This window comes from Phycodurus eques, chromosome 9 (assembly GCF_024500275.1).
Source record: "Phycodurus eques isolate BA_2022a chromosome 9, UOR_Pequ_1.1, whole genome shotgun sequence".
NCBI lineage: Eukaryota > Metazoa > Chordata > Actinopteri > Syngnathiformes > Syngnathidae > Phycodurus > Phycodurus eques.
In genome coordinates this window covers 43,529-64,076 of record NC_084533.1, presented here as the reverse complement: position 1 = coordinate 64,076, position 20,548 = coordinate 43,529, and the positions used below count along the sequence as shown (strand labels likewise).

Sequence of the window (20,548 nt, the reverse complement as noted above, 5' to 3'; positions counted from 1 at the left end):
AATCCCCCTACCCCCCACACAGCACGCCTCACTCCTGCCACCCCTGGAGAGCATGGGGACCCCAACCACCAACAGGGCCAAATGCAGGAGCCGGGACGTAGGGTCGGGGGTGGGGTGGGGTGGGCTGCGCAAATCTTACTACCCACCCTATTACTATGGTTACCAGGTCCCCAACTGGTAACCATTATCCCTAACCCTAACTTGTGATCGTGTGTGGTGAGGTGTCATGCATTAACATTGGGGAGACGGGTAGGGGTAAGGCGAGACTGTCACGGGGCAATGATTACCCCCCCCCCCCCCCCAACCAGTAGTCCCCACCCAGGCCAACCAGCTCAATGTGCAAATGTATGTCCATCCATCAATTTTCTACCGCTTATCCGAGATCGGGTCACAGGGACAGTAGCTTTAGCAGGGACGCCCAGATTTCCCTCTCCCCAGCCACTTCATCCAGCTCTTCCGGGTGGATCCCCAGGCCAGGCTAAGACGTAGTCTCTCCAGCGTGTCCTGGGTCGTCCCCGGGGTCTCCTCCCGGTGGGACGTGCCCGGAACACCTCACCAGGGAGGCGTCCGGGAGGCATCCGAATCAGATGCCCCAGCCACCTCACCTGGCTCCTCTCGATGTGGAGGAGCAGCGGCTCTACTCCGAGATCTTCCCGGATGACCGAGCTTCTCACCCTATCTCTAAGGGAGAGCCCGGACACCCAGCGTAGGAAACTAATTTCGGCCGCTTGTATCCTGGATCTTGTTCTTTTGGTCACGACCCACAGCTCGTGACCATAGGTGAGGGTAGGAACGTAGATCGACCGGTAAATCGAGAGCGTCGCCTTTCGGCTTAGCTCCTTCTTTACCACAACGGATCGATACAAAGTCCGCATCACTGCAGACGCTGCACCGATCCGCCTGTCAATCTCCCATTCCATTCTTCCCTCACTTGTGAACAAGACCCCGCGATACTTGAACTCCTCCACCTGGGGCAGGATCTCATCCCCGACCCGGAGAGGGCACGGTGACAAAGGGCAGCCTTGGCCGAGTCCAACCCTCACCGGAAACGAGTCCGACTTACTGCCGGATATGCGGACCAAACTCTGACTACCCCACACTGCTCCTCCTGAATCTGAGATTCAACTTCCCGACGGACCCTCCTCTCCAGCACCCCTGAATAGACCTTACTAGGGAGGCTGAGGAGTGTGATTCCCCCTGTAGTTGGAACACACCCTCCGGTCCCCCTTCTTAAAAAGGCGGACCACCACCCCAGTCTGCCAATCCAGAGGCACTGTCCCCGATGTCCACGCGATGTTGCAGAGGCGTGTCAACCAGGACAGCCCTACAACATCCAGAGCCTTGAGGAACTCCGGGCGAATCTCATCCACCCCCGGGGCCTTGCCACCGAGGAGCTTTTTAACCACCTCGGTGACCTCAACCCCAGAGATAGGAGAGCCCGCCTCAGAGAACCCAGACTCTCCTCCCTCATGGGAAGGCGTGTCGGTGGAATTGAGGAGGTCTTTGAAGTCTTCTCCCCACCGGCTCATAACGTCCCGAGTCGAGGTCAGCAGCGCCCCATCCCCACTATACACAGTGTTGATGGTGCACTGCTTCCCCATCCTGAGACGCCGGACGGTGGACCAGAATTTCCTTGAAGCCGTCCGGAGGTCTTTCTCCATGGCCTCACCGAACTCCTCCCATACTCGAGTTTTTGCTTCAGGGACCACTGTTGGATTTATCTTACCCAACATTATAAAAAGTAGACACAAAAGGAATGAAGACGCTGGTTTCTTTTTCTCATGAGGAGGGCGTATGGGAGATAGCAACCTGACTCAGTCAGATTTTCTGATAAGTGAATGAACCACTCTGAGGACAGAAATTAGTGAATTTAAAACAATGAGTGATTTTAATCATTTACTTTATCTGGCGATTACAACACCTTTGACTGGCATGCTGCTGATGAATTGAGGGGAAAATGAAGAGACAGAAGCAAGTTAATGAAGGTTAAATCCGTAAAATTTCAATCAACTCGCAGAGGTGAAGGATGAAATCAACGTGAAGAAAACAACAAACCCGGTGATTAAAACACAGAGACACTTCCAGGCACAAAAACTGACAAATACAAACTGAACACTTCACCGATGATGTTTGAATGATACCCTGCGACTATTTTATGCCGCTGTCCAGTCAACAAAGACCGACAGAGAGCCTGAGAGTTTGCATCAACCGTCACACATAAATATTCCAAATATGTGTGTAATCATACAAACTGATTTTATTGTGATACCTGTGGTTATTTAACATTTAACATTATGAGATTGTTATGACTCTTCAGGCGTTGCAAGGGAACATTAATTGTTTTAATAAAACGTTTTATTTTGACAACAAAATATAAAATTATGACTTGGTAGTGTGCTGGATTTTTTTCACCTGTGGTTCTGAGTCGATGGTCCCCCCGGAGAACAACGGCTTCCGTTGGGCAGGAATGAATGAAGACTTCGAGACGCTTGGCTTTTGGGCTAATTCGATTGAACAAGCCTTAGTATCACAGCAGCTGCTTATAAAGCAAGGACAACGAAAAAGCCCCCGAAACTCTTGGATGCCAGTTTATAAAGGTTTACTTATCTCTGGGCGTGGAATTAACCCAGCCCCTGGGTTTACCCGGAATGTGGTCGCGCCACATGACCATATTTGGAGTGTTCTGCTGGCCGCAAGGTGACACTCTGTGTCCGTGAAATACCCACACGCGCCTGCTGGCGTCGAACAGACTGGTCAGGTACACAAATGATAACCTTATCTTGTAATATGCAAAACAGTCCTCTTTGAAGAGCTGTTGTAAACCCAGGACAGGTTACTGTCTAACAAAGGAAGGAAACCCTAATAAACATAGAAATGGCTGAAGGAATTCCTTTTGATGTAGAAATACAAAGAAAAGATGGTTGGCTTGAATACTGATCTCAAAACACTTGGTCCTCTCAAAGGAATTCTGATTTCGGTACTATTTAAATACACTACAGTCGTTTCAGTATTTCCGTTGGCAAGTGACCATGGTATAAATTGGTTAATGCCCTTTGATCTGCACAATTATCAGAGATTTTAAAAATAATAATAATAATTTTACTCGAAGTGTCACAAATTATTGTTTTTTTCTTGAGAAGTCTGGAAATTAGTGCCTGGAAAATGTATGGAATTTTGAAATCTCAAATGTGTAGGAACCGTGAGGCTTTCCTTCTATAAAAGACAGTCTACAACAATGAAAAAGGGATTTTTAGCTAAATATAGTCAACGGTGTAACAGTTTTACATTTGACACCAGCTATTTACAAACTATCAGAATCATCTTTATTTGCCAAGTATGTCAAAAACACACAAGGAATTTGTCTCTGGTAGTTGGAGCCGTACGACAACAGACAGTCAATTGACAGAGAATACTTTTGAGAAATAAAAACATAGTCACTGAGCAATAAAATGTTACCATTAATGTGTTAATGCCGATAAATTATTTGTATTTATTTATTTATGACAATTGTGCAAATGATGCCCAGTCCTAGCAATTTAGAGCAGTTTGAAATGACTAATACAACAATAGTCTGGTGCAGTGACCATTGTGCAAATGGTGCAGACTTCAATAATTTTATGCAGTCTAAAGTGACTACTTGTGTGATAATCTGGAACAATGTCAATTGTGCAAATGGTGCAGGTACTTCTCAAGCACGAGTGGCCAGTATTGGTCAACAACAGATATGTAAGTAATGTAGTGACGAGACTACTACAGTGAGTGCACGAATAATGTATAATTGGCCCGACAGTAACTACAATCTCAAGACAAAAATTAGCAGCATGTTACAATGGAATTGTATTTCAACTATTTAAGAAGTTAATGGCAAGAGGGAAGAAGCTGTTGGAATGTCTGCTAGTTCTCGTTTGCATTGTTCGATAGTGCTTACCCAAGAGAAGGAGCTGGAAGAGAGGTGACCAGGATGTGGAGGGTCCAAGAGGGTTTTGCATGCTCTTGTCTTACTTCTGGCAGCGTGTCCTCAAGGGTGGGGAGGGGGTACCGACAATTTTTTCAGCAGTTTTGATTGTTCGTTGCAGTCGGAGTTTGTCCTTCTTTGTGGCAGCACCAAACCAGACTGTGATGGAAGAACACAGGACTGATTCGATGAATGCTGTGTAGAACTGCCTCAGCAGCTCCTGTCTGTGGCAGGCTGTGCTTCCTCAAAAGCCGCAGGAAGTGCATCCCCTGCTGGGCCTTCTTGAGGATGGAGTTGATATTGGTGTCCCACTTCAGGTCCAAAGAGACTGTAATTCTGAGGAAGTTGAAGGTCTCGACGGTTGACACAGAGCAGTTGGACAACGTGAGGGGCAGCGGTGGTGAAGGATGCCTCCTGAAGTCCACGATCATCTCTACAGTCTTGAGCATGTTCAGCTTCCGGTTGTGTCGGCCTCACCACAGCTCCACTTCCTGTCAATATGCAGACTCATCACCGTCTTTGATGAGACCGATGACTGTGGTGTTGTGTGCAAACTTCAGGAGTTTGACAGCCGATGTGCATCCTATTTACAGTTGTGTGTTTTTCACCTAAACAATAGTTTCTATTCGTGTGGTATGAGGAGAAACACACTCACGCTGCATGCCAGGGGACAGAAAAGGATTTGCACCACATATGTTTCTCTGTGCTGGTCCCTGCATACGCAGACCCTCCAGCTTCTTGAGGGTCTCTCATTCTCGCTTGTGGGTGTCAGATACTCGAGTGGGTTTTCCAGTCTGTCCATCCAGCCTGCTGTCTGGGACATTGTAAGGTGACCTGGCATTACTTCTGGAACCTCGACAGTAGTTGGCAAGCACATTAGCATCTCTCCAACAACCGGTTAATAGTTTTACATTTTTGTCCGCAGCGCGACTCGGACCCGTGACCCTCTGTCTTCAAAGCCCAAGTCCTTACAGATGAGCGACTCCATTTTCCCCCTCAGCTAAAAACATGTTACGCAAAGGTTCAAGCTTGTGTTCAAGCTTGTAAAGCTTATTTTTCCTGTCCAGCTGGAAAAAGGAGAAAGTGATCCATTGCATTTTTCATCAGATATTTGGACCCCGGTCATTTAGCATTCAACAAGTTACATCCTGAGTACACACACAACAAAATTACAACCGAGCATCTCTGTTGTTGTTGTTATAAAAATGCTTTGTTTGATTCCCTGTTTCTTCTGTTTTCTTCTTATAGGCCCAGTCCGATAAAATCAGACTGCAGCTTCAAGTAGAGGAGCTACAACACAAATATGAACCCAAAAGTAATTGTATAGCTCAAAAAACTTTTATATTTGCAAGATGTTTTTTAAAGACCCTGTAAAATGAATTCAGAGGTTGTTGCTTTTTTCCTAAATACATGACATATGTTTGAAGATAATTATTGAAAAGGTACAAAGACCGAGAACAACGTAGTACTGAATTGTTGACATACAGTGTATCACGTGAAACTCTTTGACCATTTCAGTTGTCCGGATTTTTTGGGTGTGGCTAAAACGAAGCCGAAGTATGCACTTGGTGTGGCTCTCCCTTCTATATAAAGTACTGAGCGCCTTCATTCCATCATTGGCTATCCGGTGCAATTGCGAGTTACTTAGTTATGACAACTTGACCCATTTTTACCATGACCGTGTGCAGTTATATAAAAACTGCCTAAAACTCGAAGAACACATCTTTCCTGGATGATACAATTTTTAGAACAGCTCGGCCTCGTTATTTAAATTCCCAATTGTTATGTATTTTGAGTTATTCGGGCTACCATAATATGTTGAAATACAAAGCATTGTGTGTTGATAACAAGCAGGAAGTACTGTATGTGCTCAAATGTCTGTTCTGTAAGCCACAGGCTGAATGTGTGTTTAATAAACGGTTAACTTTCCCTGACGGGTCTCTGTTACATGGACCAACACAAGACAACACAGAGCAAGACGGTTACGTATTGAAAGCCTGCTATCGCCTCGGCATGGAAAAGCCCCGCGATGACTCGGTGGCATAATGTATATTCCAGCCGCCTAAGGCTTTAAGCGGATATGTTTCCGTGGCTCATACATATAGGAATTGTCAGCATATGCTGGACATACAAATGATTGAGTGACAGCAGAAAGTTCAGTGAGGTGGGTTTAGTTTCACTTTACAGGGACTTTAAACATGTTATTTGCTTACCATTTCTAGTACTATCGTAAAGATGACTGATTTTGTAATTTGGTCTGCAGAGACAACTGATTTGTTGCAGAGGAGAAAGAAAGAGGAACTACCTGTAGATACTGTACCATCATTTGAAGGGATTGCACTTGATAAGGGCGAGCAGATTTCAAAGGGAACGGACATCACTCAAACTATGATTCTTCACCCTGAGACAGATAAGTGTCCTACTGGCCAGACAGCATTTCCACGACAGGGTGTGTTTTGGATGTATTTTTGCAGTGCTGCTGTCTGACGTTATAGTAACATACAGTCAATTATTCTTGTTTTTTAGGATTTGACGCAGGGCCAAAATCAGCCAAGCGTGTCAAGCTCTGTGAGGGTGACCCTGTTTTGATCCCCAATCCCAGGTCAGAAATTGTGGAGTGAACGATGGTATTTATACAGGGTAAAAAAAATAAAAATAAATCAATAAAAAAGTTACAGTATAAGGATAAATCTACCCACTTCAGAATTTTTGAATAACATTTACCATTTGTTGTCTCTCTGTTGCAGTCATTGGTTCTTAAACTGTTAAAAACACTTTACAGTATCTCTTTCAGTCAACTCTAAATGATGTAACATTGTGTTATGAAAAAAATACAATTGTTGTGGAATCCTTGATCTTATTTTAACATATGCTGATCACGAAGCGAACTTCGGTTTATACTCCGCACAGGTTCTATGGAGGCAACTGGACTGTTCTTGTTTGTTGAAGACCGTTCAGCTTTTATCCAAAAGGCTTCTACAGTTCTAAATGTTATATGTGGAGTCTCCCTATTTATGCCTAAGTGGCTGTGTCCCACAACTGCCACAGATGGTCCGTATTTTGTTACAGAAATCACCCGTCCATCCACCCATTCTCAACACTGCTTATCCTGGTCAGGGTCGTGGGGCGCTGGAGCCTATCCAAACTGACTCTGGGCGAAAGGTCAGGTCAGATCTGGGACGACACGCTGAACTGGTCGCCAGTCAGTCGCAGGGCACACACAGACACGGACAACCATTCACATTCACACCGTCACTGAGTGGGAACTGAACCCACGCTGCCCGCACCAAAGTCAGGCGAGTGTACCACTCCACCATCAGTGACGTTACAGAAATCACTTAACACTAAATTGCTACGGCCATAACACTGATGGTTCCGGATAATTACAATGTCATAGGTTTAAATTGCTCAAACAGGTTGAAAATGAGCAAAAATAGTTGGTAGATAATTGGGATATACTGTATACACACGGTGGACGACTGGTTAGCACATCTGCCTCACAGTTCTGGGGACTGGGGTTCAAATCCCGGCCCCGCCTGTGTGGAGTTTACATGTTCTCCCTGTGCCTGGGTTTTCTCCAGGCACTCCGGTTTCCTCCCACGTCCCAAAATGCGTGGTAGGTTGATTGAGGACTCTAAATTGCCCATAGGTGTGAATGTGAGCGCGAATGGTTGTTTGATTCTCTGTGCTCTGCGATTGGCTGGCGACCGGTTCAGGGTGTAGCCCACCTCCCACCCGAAGATAGCCGGGATAGGCTCCAGCAGCCCGCGACCCAACTGTGGATAAGCGGTAAAGAAAATGGATGGGTGTGTACACGTGGATAAAATAGTTGTTACACCACTGTTAATTCATTAAAAATCCACAGTGGTCACACAGATAACTTGAAGTAATAATAAATCAAAATTTTATGAAAATGAACCAATGAAAATCAGACAGTGCTTTTGAATTGTGGTTCAAGTGAATTATTTTAAAAAAACAAGGCCTAAAAAAAATGATGGTACCCCTATAAACGATTGAAAATAATTTGACTATGGGGACAGGTTCAAACACGGTGTGTCCTCTAATTACAGCTGTCTTCAAACTTTTAATCAGTCAGTCTGCCTATTTCAAGGGTGACAAGTTATCACTGTGCTGTTTTGGTGACATGGTGTGTACTACACTAAACATCGACCAGAGGAAACAAAGGAGAGGGTTGTCACCGGAGATCAGAAAGGAAATCATAAACAACCATGTTGTTAAACATGGGGGCTATAAGACCCCATCTCTAAGCAGCTTCTCCTGTGACTACAGTTACACATATTATTTAGATCCAACCTCCCTGGATGTAGCCGCAGGAGGCAAATTGATGACTAATTGAAGAGACAGATAATATGAAAGGTAATAAAAGAGCCGAGAACAACCACCAAATAAATTTAAGGTGAACTCCAAGGTCAAGGCACTCGGTGCCAGATTGCACCATCTGTTGTTGTTTGAGCCAAAGTAGACTTCATGGGAGATGTCCAAGGAGGACACCACTGTTGAAAATCATAAAAAAAGCGAGACAGAAATTGACCAAACTGCATGTTGACAAGCCGCAAAGCTGCTGGGAAAACGTTCGATGCACAGATGAGACAAACTGGAACTTTTTGTCAAGGCACATCAGCTCTTTGTTCACAGACTGGAGAAAGCACCCTTCAAACCTGAGGCAACTGGAGCATTTTGCTCCAGAGTGCGCCAAAATACCTGCTGAGAATAGCAGAAGGCTCACTGAAAGTTACAAAAATTGTTTGAGTGCAGTGATTGCCTTAAAAGGTTCTGCAACAAAATATTAAGGGTACCATCATTTTTGTCGAGGCCTGTTTCATGAGTTTGTTTTTTAAAATAATTGTTTAACCACAATTAAATGAGCCCCATTGCTGGTGTGCAGCATTTCAGCAGCAAGGCTACCGCTTGGTGCCGAATCGAAGCATATTACCGCAACATACGTTTGAAGTGTCAGTGGTCAATGTCTGTGTCTGGCTTCTTCATCAATGTACGAGCCGCCAATCGCAGTTTGGTTGTCGGGCCAGCCAGCGACGTTGTTGGGGGGGCCAAGGCAAACATGGTCACAATTCCAAAGAGAAGAGCCAAAACACCTGAGCCTGAAGACAGAAAAAAGGAGGCACAATGTGGTAGTCCCATACATGCCTGGTTTATCAGAGACACTCAGAAGGTTGGATCCAAACAACATACGAATGCATTTAACATCCACGAACACACTCGGACAAAAGCTTGTTCACCCCAAGGACAAAATGCTGAGAAGCAAGCGCAGCAATGTTGTTTACGCGGTGCAGTGAGGAGTGCAATGACCTCTACATTGGAGAGACGAAGAAGCTGCTGCACAGGCGCATGACGCAACATTGGCGTGTGGCTTCTTCAGGTCCAGAATTTGCATTTCGAGAAAAATTCCTTCAAAGTCAAAACGTCCAAATTCTGGAAAGGGAGGACCGCTGGTTTGAAAGAGGTGTAAAAGACACCATCTATGTCAAACGGCAAAAGCCGTCTCGAAAGAAATTTGGTTTGAGGCATCACCTATCGTGTGCCTATGACAATGTCCTGACATCTCTCCGCCCAAAGATAGCCTCATTGGAAGAGTGGCCCTAACAAGCTGTTTTGCCACAAGACGAGTGAACCACTCATTGGTTTGCAGGACAGTTGTTTCACTAACCAAGCAGGGCAACAACAACACCCGATATTGTTGAACACCCCCAGAGGACACCACCCACCAAGGCATAAATAGGGGAGACCACACCTAAAATCTTTAACATAAAAAGCCTCTAGGAAGAAAAGTGAAACCTCTTCAACAAACAAGAACAGTCCGGTTGCCTTGATTCAACCTTTGTGGATTACCATAACCTGGACGACTGAGAGTTGACACAGACATATCAGGTTTGTACTCTGCTGTATATATATTTTTTTGGCACACAAAACACAGAGAACCAGCCACCGCACAAGCAGGAGAGATGTTAGTGATGGAGCGTAGAAACAGTGTTGCATCCTTTGAGCAAGATCAGGGGATTCACAGTGCCTTGGTCAAAGGGCATCATAGAATCAGAGGACTGTGTTTTTGTTTTCTTCCTCCTCAGCTCTCATGGGACCACCTGCAATGACCTGCAAAAGGAGGAGCACCACGAGCAGAATGAAACTGAGAAAAGGGGGAAAAAAACTGTTGAGATGATGCATGTCTGCTCTAAAAGCAGTATGGAAACCCAGTGTTCCCCACAGTAGAGACCTTCGAGAGTACATGCACACAGGATCACTACTAATACATAGATACAGTAGTATCAACGTTTTACATTTTCATTTTTTTTTTTTTATTGTCAGAAAGTTCACCCATCCTGCTGCAAAATGCAATAAAAAGTAGAACGAGCTCTCTATTAAGCAATACAATGCACCACATCGAGAATAATACCAAACTGTTAATTTACTACATCTCTGACAGCATCAATCAAATATGTAATGTGATTTGTGATACTTTTACTGTTTAGAGTGAATTAAAAAAATATCCCATTTAAAATTTGGTGTGAACAATTTGTATATCATTAGTTGTTTGCAATTTAGCTTTTTGGCCTCACATATATTGTATGATTAAATGCTTTATATGCGGTATGCGACTGAAAAACAGCATTTCCTTCCTGTCGACCCTGTATTTATAAAAAAAAAAAACGACTTATTTATTTGGGGAAAAACAAGTATATTCTTTTAATTGAATAAAAGGTAATATTCATAAAGCTCTAAAGATGAAAATCTCTCTTACTGTGTGAAGATACGGTTCCTCTTCCATTTCACCATATTTTTAAGTCCTCTTCAATAAAAACACTAGGCTGAATCTTTAATCTTCCTTAGTTAGTTATTTTTATTTTTTTGTATATACAATGTGTATACTGTATGCAAACATTCTAAGTTCCTGAGCTGTCATATAGTGTAGTTTGAACACAGCACTAGTGGGACGCATCACTAACAACGGATGAGGACAGAGAGGAGGTAGAACATCTGGTGGACTGATGGTGGACTTGTGTGTTTTGGACGTACTTGGCAAATAAAGATGATTCTGATGCAAAGATAATCTTTGCATCAATGTGAAGAAGACTAAGGAGATGGTGGTCTTGAGGAGGGATAGACAACCCCCAGTGGTTGCCTTCAGATACGAGTTTAAGTCTTTCTGTGTCTATGCTCTTAACACAAATTCTTCTTTTCCTTTCGGCTTGTCCCGTTAGGGGTCGCCACAGCGCGTCATCCTTTTCCATGTAAGCCTATCTCCTGCATCCTCCTCTCGAATACCAACTGCCATCATGTCTTCCCTCACGACATCCATCAACCTCTCGCTCTCTTGCCTGGCAGCTCCATCCTCATCATCCTTCTTCCAATATACTCACTATTTCTCCTCTGGACGTGTCCAAACCATTGAAGTCTGCGCTCTCTAACTTTGTCTCCAAAACATCGAACCTTGGCTGTCCCTCTGATGAGCTCATTTCTAATTGTATCCAACCTGGTCACTCCAAGAGCGAATCTCAACATCTTCATTTCCGCCACCTCCGGCTCTGCTTCCTGCTGTCTCTTCAAAGCCACTGTCTCTAATCCGTCCATCATGGCTGGCCTCACCACTGTTTTATAAACTTTGCCCTTCATCCTCGCAGAGACTCTTCTGTCACATAACACACCTGACACCTTCCTCCACCCGTTCCAACCGGCTTGGACCCGTTTCTTCACTTCCTGACCACACTCCCCATTGCTCTGGACGGTTGACCCCAAGTATTTAAAGTCCTCCACCCTTGCTATCGCTTCTCCCTGTAGCCTCATTCTTGCCCCACCAGCCCTCTCATTCATGCACATATATTCTGTTTTACTTCGGCTAATCTTCATTCCTCTTCTTTCCAGTGCATGCCTCCATCTTTCTAACTGTTCCTCCAGCTGCTCCCTGCTTTCACTGCAGATCACAATCTCATCTGCAAACATCATGGTCCACGGGGATTCCAGTCTAACCTCATCTGTCAGCCTATCCATCACCACTGCAAAAAGGAAGGGGCTCAGGGCTGATCCCTGATGCAGTCCCACGTCCACCTTAAATTAGTCTGTCACACTTACAGAACACCTCGCCGCTGTTCTGCTGCCCTCGTACATGTCCTGTATTATTCTAACATACGTCTCTGCCACTCCAGACGTCCGCATGCAGTGCCACAGTTCCTCTCTGGGTACTCTGTCATAGGCTTTCTCTAGATCTACAAAGACACAATGTAGCTCCTTCTGACCTTCTCTGTACTTTTCCATCAACATCCTCAAAGCAAATAATGCATTTGTGGTACTCTTTCTAGGCATGAAACCATACTGTTGCTCGGAAATACTCCTGTCCTGAGTCTAGCCTCCACTACTCTTTCCCATAACTTCATTGTGTGGCTCATCCACTTTATTCCTCTATAGTTGCCACAGCTCTGCACATCACCTTTGTTCTTAAAAATGGGCACCAGCACAGTTTTCCTCCATTCCTCAGGCATCTTCTCACGCACTAGAATTCTATTGAACAAGCTGGTCAAAAACTCCACAGCCACCTCTCCTAGATACTTCCATACCTCCACAAGAATGTCATCAGGACCAACTGCCTTTTCCATTTTTCATCCTCTTTAATGTCTTTCTAACTTCCCCCTTATTAATCATTGCCACTTCCTGGTCCACCACACTTCTTCTACTCTCCCTTCTCTCTCATTTTCCTCATTCATCAACTCCTCGAAGTATTCTTTCCATCTAGCAAGCACACTGCTGGCACCAGTCAACGTATTTCCATCTCTATCCTTAATCACCCTTACCTGCTGCACATCCTTCCCATCTCTATCCCTCTGTCTGGCCAGCCTGTAGAGATCCTTTTCTCCTTCTTTAGTGTCCAACCTGCCATACATGTCATCATATGCCTCTTGTTTTGCCTTTGCCCTGTGTCGCATCTCAATGTATTCCTTTCGCCTCTCCTCGGTCCTCTCAGTGTCCCACTTCTTCTTAGCTAACCTTTTTCCTTGTATGATTTCCTGTACTGTGAGGTTCCACCACCAAGTCTCCTTCTCTCCTTTCCTGCCAGAAGATACACCAAGTACTCGTCTGCCTCTCTGATCACCTTGTTCCAGTCTTCTGGAAGCTCCTCCCGTCCACCGAGAGCCTGTATCACCTCTTCCCGAAAAGCTGCACAACACTCGTCCTGTCTCAGCTTCCACCACATGGTTCTCTTCTCTGCCTTTGTCTTCCTAATTTTCCTCCCCACCACCAGAGTCATCTTACACACCACCATCCTATGCTGTCTAGCCACACTCTCCCCTACCGCAACCTTACAGTTGGTAACCTCCTTCAGATGACATCGTCTGCACAAGATGTAATCCACCTGTGTGCTTCTACCTCCGCTCTTGTAGGTCACCCTATGTTCGTGCCTCTTCTGGAAAAAAGTGTTCACTACAGCCATTTGCATCCTTGTTGCAAAGTCTACCACCATCTGTCCCTCCAAGTTCCTTTCCTGGATGCCGTACTTACCCATCACTTCTTCATCACCCCTATTACCTTCACCAACATGTCCATTACAATCTGCACCAATTATGACTCTCTCTCTGTCTGGGATGCTCAGAACGACATCTTCTAGCTCCTTCCAGAATTTCTCTTTCACCTCTAGGTCACATCCTACCTGTGGGGCATAGCCACTAATCACATTATACATAACACCCTCAATTTCAAATTTCAGCCTCATCACTCGATCTGATACTCTTTTCACCTCCAAGACATTCTTAGCCAACTCTTCTTTCAAAATAACCCCGACTCCATTTCTCTTCCCATCGACACCATGGTAAAATAATTTAAACCCTGCCCCTAAACTTCTAGCCTTACTGCCTTTCCACCTGGTCTCCTGGACACACAATATATCAACCTTTCTCCTAATCATCGTGTCAACCAACTCCCGAGATTTTCCTGTCATAGTTCCAACATTCAAAGTCCCCACATTCAGTTCTAGGCTCTGTGTTTTCCTCTACTCTTTCTGCCGAAGAACCCGCTTTCCACCTCCTCTTCTTCTTTGACTTCGACCCACAGTAGCTGAATTTCCAACGGCGCCCCGCAGGTTGACGGCGCCGGTGGCGGACGTTGTTAACCCGGGCCATGACCGATCCAGTATGGAATTCTTTGGATGAACGCTCATATTTGTTTGGCAAGGTTTTAAGCCGGATGCCCTTCCTGACGCAACCCTCTGCATTTATCCGGGCTTGGGACCGGCCTACAGTTTGCACTGACTTGTGCCACCCATAGGGCTGCATTATGCTCTTAACTCAAATGACTCCTCTCAAATCATTTTTCCCCATTGAAATGAATGGAAATGCCATTAATCTGTTCCAGCCTCTCTGTCTCGTCCCATAAAATGTTTTGTTTTTTAAAAAGGAAAAATAGCACTATATAATATTGTACTTTATATAAGCACAGGGTGATAAAGTAGAATGTAAATCAGAGAACAGTTCATGCTTCATAAGCTAATGTTTCATCCATCAGTGTTCACCATTTGCTGCGATTGGCTGGCAACCGGTTCTGGTGTACTCCGCTTCTTGCACTTGCTTCTTGAAGTCAGCTGAGATAGGCGCCAGCACACCCGTTACCCGGGTGAGGATAAGCGGTTAAGAGAAGGGATGGATGGTCACCATTTGTTAAAGTGGTGCCGATTGCGAAGTGAGTTGAATTGAGTTTACTGCCACCAGAAAGCGCTCCTATGTTAAATTGACGCTGGCAAGTCAAAGCCAAACGGCCGAATGAAGGCTCATATCTTGCAAAAAAACTCGTGTCGAGTTACTTGTATCTCAAGGTACACCCACCACCGGACCTCGTAGTCCACCTTTCCGTGGACCTCACCTGGAGCCGAAATCCTTCCTCTCTACTTCATCCGGAAGCTGCGACGTGCCGGACTGGGGCGCCATGTCTTGAGGAGCTTCTACAGATGTGGTGGAGAGTGTCCTCAGCTTCAGCATCACGGTGTGGCACAGCAGCTGCTCGGCTGCAGAGAGGAAGGCATTACAAAGGGAGGTAAATGGTAAGTCGAAGCTGATTTGTACAGCCCTTATATATGGAGAGCCCTCACAAAAGTCTCTGAGCAAGTCGCATCGCTTCAACTTCTACGTGTCCAGCTAATCCTCACCTTCCTGTGAACCACTCCCATAGGGTTAGGTTTGGGGAACTGCACTCTTCCCCACCAGGAATTGGGGGCATGGCCCTCTCTTCCTGTCGGAAAGGATGGTGCACGGTCCATCCACCCATGGTTCCGCCTCCCGTCTCCCTGGTTCCAATCCCTGGGGTATGTGGGCTGGCGGCCCCGCCCATAGCGGACCTCTGTCCAACCCCCACCCTCCATGATGTATTGCTTCTTTTATTTGAGTTCGCCTTGGCTATTTCAGTAATCTTTATTTTTGTTGTTTCTTATTTATTAGTTTCGTTATTAATTTATAATATATTTGAATCAAAGAAATAAAATAAAAGTCAATAAAAAGAAAAAGAAAAACATCCGTAATTCAAACCAAAAAACCTATCATGCGTGTGCCCTGACAACGTTTCGCCCTGTTAGGGCCTTCTTCAGGTCGTGGCACAGTTTTTTTATAAATTTTTTTGTTTTTTAAACAACAACAGCAAAGCAGCTATACTCTTTGGTGGTGTTCTCCCTCCGAAATCCAAAACAAAACAGGCCTCTGGGCTTGTCAGCCTTTTGTATGCTGCTCTTTTTACAACATTTTAACTTGTGTTAAAACTTCAAATGAACCCTACGTTGTTGTCTTTTATTATCTATAACCATTAAATAACCTCTAGTTTAACTGTATTTATACCATTTTAACCAAAATCTTAACCTTATTAATATCTTTTAACTGGTTTTGTTTTTTGTGTTTGACAGTTTTTATAGTTTTTCTGTTTTTTTTAATGTTTTCTTTTTTTCTTTTTTTTAATAAGAACTCTATATGCACTACATATAATTTCAATCCCTGTAATCTGTATTGTTATCCTATCATCTTTTGAGGAACATATTTCCCATTTTATGTAATTTTATCGTATTTTAAATGTCCTACAAATTGAAATCATTTTTGAATTGTTTTTATGCACCGATTAGTTCCCTTTCCTGTTTTAATGTCTTCATCTGTAGCCTATGCTTGGTTTTTATTGTTGTCCCCTAATTTATCGTAATGTTCGTGAGATTTTCTCATAAGTGATTTATTTATTCTTACTCATTTATTTATCTTTATAAGGGTTAGTGTTAATTAGGGTTAGGGGAGGGGAATGAAGGGTTAGGGTTCGGTGAGGGGAACCGAGCCCTCCCTCTCCCGGACACAGGGACGTAATCCCCCTTCCAGGATCGGGAGGGGGGGTGCACGGTCCTTCCCCCAATGCTCCCCTCCGTCCTCCCGTGCCAGTTCCCGGTGATGCGCCTGTTGGCGTCGTCGTCCATAGTAGACTTGGGTCCGCTGTCCATTCCCCATTTTTAATTTATGTCTATATTTATATTTTAGCCAGTAATATATATTTATTTATTTATTAATTGGAATGGATTCGCCTTTGCTCTATAAATAATAATGGTTGTTTTCAATTGTGCTATTTATTAGGTTAGATCTCTATTGATGATGTATTTTTTATATATAATTCAAAAATATATATATATATATATATATATATTTTTTTTTAATAAACCCAAAAAAACCTCAAAAAATGGCCAAATCTGAAATAGGCTGTGACTTCCGGTCCAATTCTGTGTGCCCAGACAACGTTTGGGCTCCTTGAGGCTTCCTCAGGTCTAATGGCAGACAGTCGCAGCACAGCAGGTTCGCGATGTTCGCACTCCGGTGAACCAACTGGAACTTAGCCCAAATGAGTGCACATCCTTATATAACTTCTGCTGTCTTTGTATTTGCTTTTCTTTTTACACCACTAACATTTAGTGTTTCAATGTAGAAATTAACCCCATCATGGCCAAATGTTTTGCAATGTCCATATAAATCACTGGATATCCAACAGAAGGATGTCCTAACTTGACATCCCATTGTTTTTATGATAACACTTGATATATCATCCCTTCCTGTTTTCACTCCTCCCCAGGATCCGCGAGGCCGCCAAGACCCACAAGCTGGTGGAGCAGGACCTGGTTCCACGCCGTCCACGCCAGCGCCACACGGTGCTGACCGAGGCCAAGCTAATTACCCCTTGAGTGCGAATGGTTGTAATTAGGGGGAACGAGGCACAGGTGGGGAAGATGCTCACAGGAGCAGGTGTGTGTGAAACCGGGGGGAAGGCAAAAACCGGAACACACACACACCCACGACCGATGGAGCACTAACCCCAAATGTTGGACTTGATTTCCCAAACGTACATGTTTTGTAGGTTTTGGAGAAATCACTCAAACCAGTGTTGTTAGTTTTCAGTTTTGGAGTCGCAGCACAGCCGTGGAAATTTCTCCAGGCAGAGACGACCAAAACATCCGGGAACCTCTCTCGCCACTTGCTGCTGCCACTTTTTGGCCATCCGATCTCTCGCGCACCCTTCTTCTCATCCTCCTCAGTCCGGGTTCCCTGAGGAAGAGGGGCTCCGCTTCACCCTGAACAGCCTGAGTGCTGAGCTCCACAAGCTGGATGACATCCACCGGATCTGTGCCGAGGAGGTAAGGATTGCGAAACACCCTTGTGTGCGTTGTGCCACGTGTGATTGTGTGTGCATCCAGGGGTTGGCGCGTCCCAGTAGTAAAAGCAGCATGAAGCTTAGGATCATGCCAAGGTGAAAGAGGGAGAAGGAAAAGCTCCACAAGCAGAAGTCGAACAGCCGATAAAACACAGCCAAAGTCATCTCGCAGACAAATCGGAATTTGGACTGTTGTTTTGAGCAGGTTACTTTGCTTCCCTCTAGCGGCCCGGTGAGGTACAATTTGCAGCTGCGTGGCCAGCAACTTGAAGCTGCTTTCACACAGCATTCCTTTTCCCCCCTTTCCATATTGTCCACACATTTATTCTCCCTTCCTTCCACCGAAATAGCCTTTGTCCTGAGAACGTCCGTGCTTGCACATTGCCGATGGAGGTTGCAACATGAACATAATTAGATGTCAGCGTGCCAGCTCCGATTGTTTCCAACACAAAGTAGCATGCGTTGTGAGTTTTTTTTTTTTTTTTTTTAATGAATACCTCTCTGACATTTTCAATCCAAAAAGTATTTTATAAATGATAATTGGTCCAAAAGTTGTTACAAATGGACTGTTTTTCGAAGAACTGTTGTAAATCATTTTTGTGCGCACGTGTATATAGAGTACATATTGTGGGCATCGGGCCAAATTTGGGCCGTCTATCCATCCATTTTCAACACCGCTTCTCCCGGTAAAGGTCGCGGGGCGCTGCGCCGGAGCCTTTCCCAGCTGACTTTGGGCGAAAGGCGGACAACGCCCTGAACTGGTCGCCAGTCAGTTGCAGGGCACGTATAGACGGGGACGACTTCCAAATGACTGAGCGTTGTAAATTGCTTGCTCTTTGATGATACAGTGTGAATAAAGACTTAGTTATTGTTTTCCTGAAAAGTCATGGTTTTGGACATGCAAGTATTCCACCCAACGCCAATGATATCCAACCTATAGGAGACAGCGTGGTTTTTGTACGAGCGCGCATTTGGAGTTTGTATTCGCTTGCGGTCGTGCCGCTTTAGGAACACGGGATGTCGAGTGTACGACTCCTGAAGCAGAATCGCCAGGCAACCGATGATCTATTCCGGCCGCTAACCTTGACCGACCGCGAGTGAGGAGATGCTGTCCTGACTGCGGCGTCGGCGGCAAGGATTAGCTGTTTTGCGTTTCCTTACTGTGCTTTTTTTTTTCGAAGCGGTGTCACTCTCATTGCTCCTCCACTGGCCTGCTGTGCTCATGAAAGAGCCTACAATGATGTCATTTTGTCATAAACCGTGTCTACACGTTGCTTGTATGCAGCGGAGTACAGCCATCTTTTAGAAACGACACGATCGAAACCGCCTTCAGACTGAAATGAGACTTTTCGTGGACATCTTGTTTCTACGCACGCAACCTTCAATGACACCAGAAGCCGATGTGCAGAAATCTTGGACGTTGAACAGAAAAGAAAAACATTGAATGTATTTGTGTGTTGAGCTGATAATGATGTGCACATCCAAGGTGCTCAAGTGGTTTTGACTTTGTTTGGCTTGTCGTGACCTCACCTAAAGAGGTCATGGGGGTGGTTCATGATCAGCTGACTCTAGATGTCATGCACCAATGTGAATGTTTGCTTTGCCAGTAGTTCCCAATTGTTCTTATCGTCTTGCTCTCGTGGGTTTGCTGTCCAATCCCCCACCACCCCCAGGTCCCCCCAAAACGAGTATTATAGCGACTTATTGAGTTAGTATTGCAGCAGAAGAAGTCTATTCTTCTTCGTTTGTCCACATGACTATATTATACTGTACAGTACTACCTCCCGGTGACCAAGGTCGGCACACCAGAATATCTTATTTGTACGTCCAAACAGCTCTCTCTGCTGGTCGCTTTACTGACAGTTGATTCACTTGTATGTACGCACACACACAGTATTAAATATTTTTTTTTCATTTTGAAATATTTGTTTTCATTCTATTGTTTGCTTTGTTAATAAAGTTGAATTGGATTGGAACCAATCCACCTCCATGGGAACCTTGTAAATGAAACCTACCTGGGATTTCAAATTTTCCCGTTGTTCGTTTGACTGGTGGTCAGGGCGAGAAGCTCTGAGAGGGATATTTAGAAAAGTATGCATTAACTTGCTTCTTAAAATTGACTGACAAGGAATTACTGGGGTGTAAATAGTACCTTCGCTGGAACTTGTTTGCGGCCGTTGACCTGATTTGGTTTCTTTGTTTTCTGGAGTTGAAAGACATACAGGTCCTCATTCTTAGAACGAGGGAAGAGGGAAAATCTAATTAGTCAACACTGTCAAAAATGACAAGGACATAAGGAGACCAATCTCGGATCCTAATACTCTGTCATGTCAAGAAATTGTGACATGTTTCGGTCCAGTAATAGGCCTTTATTGACTAAATTGTAACATGACGACCTATGTGACTTTGGCAGGACTTTTTAGCGCTTACTTTTGAGCTAGTGGGCTAAGATTTGAAACAAACGATCGGTGGGAATCCAGCTTTCAGGGGAGGCCTCCCCCGAGTCTCTGGACGGCTGTGGGGCCGAGTGGCGAGCGTTAAAGTACTCAGTTTCGCTCGAATACCATTACGACCGATTTGACTTCGGCACGACTTTAGGTCACTTAATTTCAGCCTAGCGGGCTAGGGATTCACACAGACAATGCTTGGGAATCCAGCTTTCAGGGGAGGCCTCTTCCAAGCCTCTCAGAAGTCGTGGGGCCGAACGGCGAGCGTCAATGCACTCGGTTTCGTTCCTGTAGTAGGCCTTTATTCACTAAATTGTAACATGACAACCTATGTGACTTTGGCAGAACTTTTTAGCGCTTACTTTTGAGCTAGTGTGCTAAGATTTGAAACAAACGATCGATGGGAATCCAGTTTTCAGACGAGGCCTCCTCCGAGTCTCTGGTCGGCTGTGGGGCCGAGCGGCGAGCGTTA

At 44.8% G+C, this 20,548-nt stretch overlaps 1 protein-coding gene and 1 long non-coding RNA gene across 3 annotated transcripts in view; both read left to right on the top strand.

Annotated features, from left to right (window-relative positions):
• The window catches only part of spdl1 (spindle apparatus coiled-coil protein 1), a 59,795-nt gene extending 49,305 nt beyond the window's left edge, over positions 1-10,490 (top strand). The window contains exons 11-14 of one of the 2 annotated variants that reach the window (XM_061685971.1): positions 5,204-5,270; positions 6,219-6,365; positions 6,482-6,557; positions 10,060-10,490. In XM_061685971.1, the coding sequence (XP_061541955.1) occupies positions 5,204-5,270; positions 6,219-6,365; positions 6,482-6,557; positions 10,060-10,201 (432 nt within the window). In that variant the 3' untranslated portion in view covers positions 10,202-10,490. Of the gene's footprint in view, positions 1-5,203; positions 5,271-6,218; positions 6,405-6,481; positions 6,558-10,059 lie in introns of both variants that reach the window. The other variant, XM_061685970.1, reaches the window with a different exon arrangement.
• Positions 10,491-14,515: 4,025 nt separating this feature from the next.
• Positions 14,516-19,510, top strand: LOC133407905 (uncharacterized). The gene is made up of 3 exons (XR_009769227.1): positions 14,516-15,011; positions 17,054-17,612; positions 18,915-19,510. It is a non-coding gene; the product is annotated as an uncharacterized LOC133407905 (long non-coding RNA).
• The last annotated feature ends 1,038 nt before the right edge of the window (positions 19,511-20,548 follow it).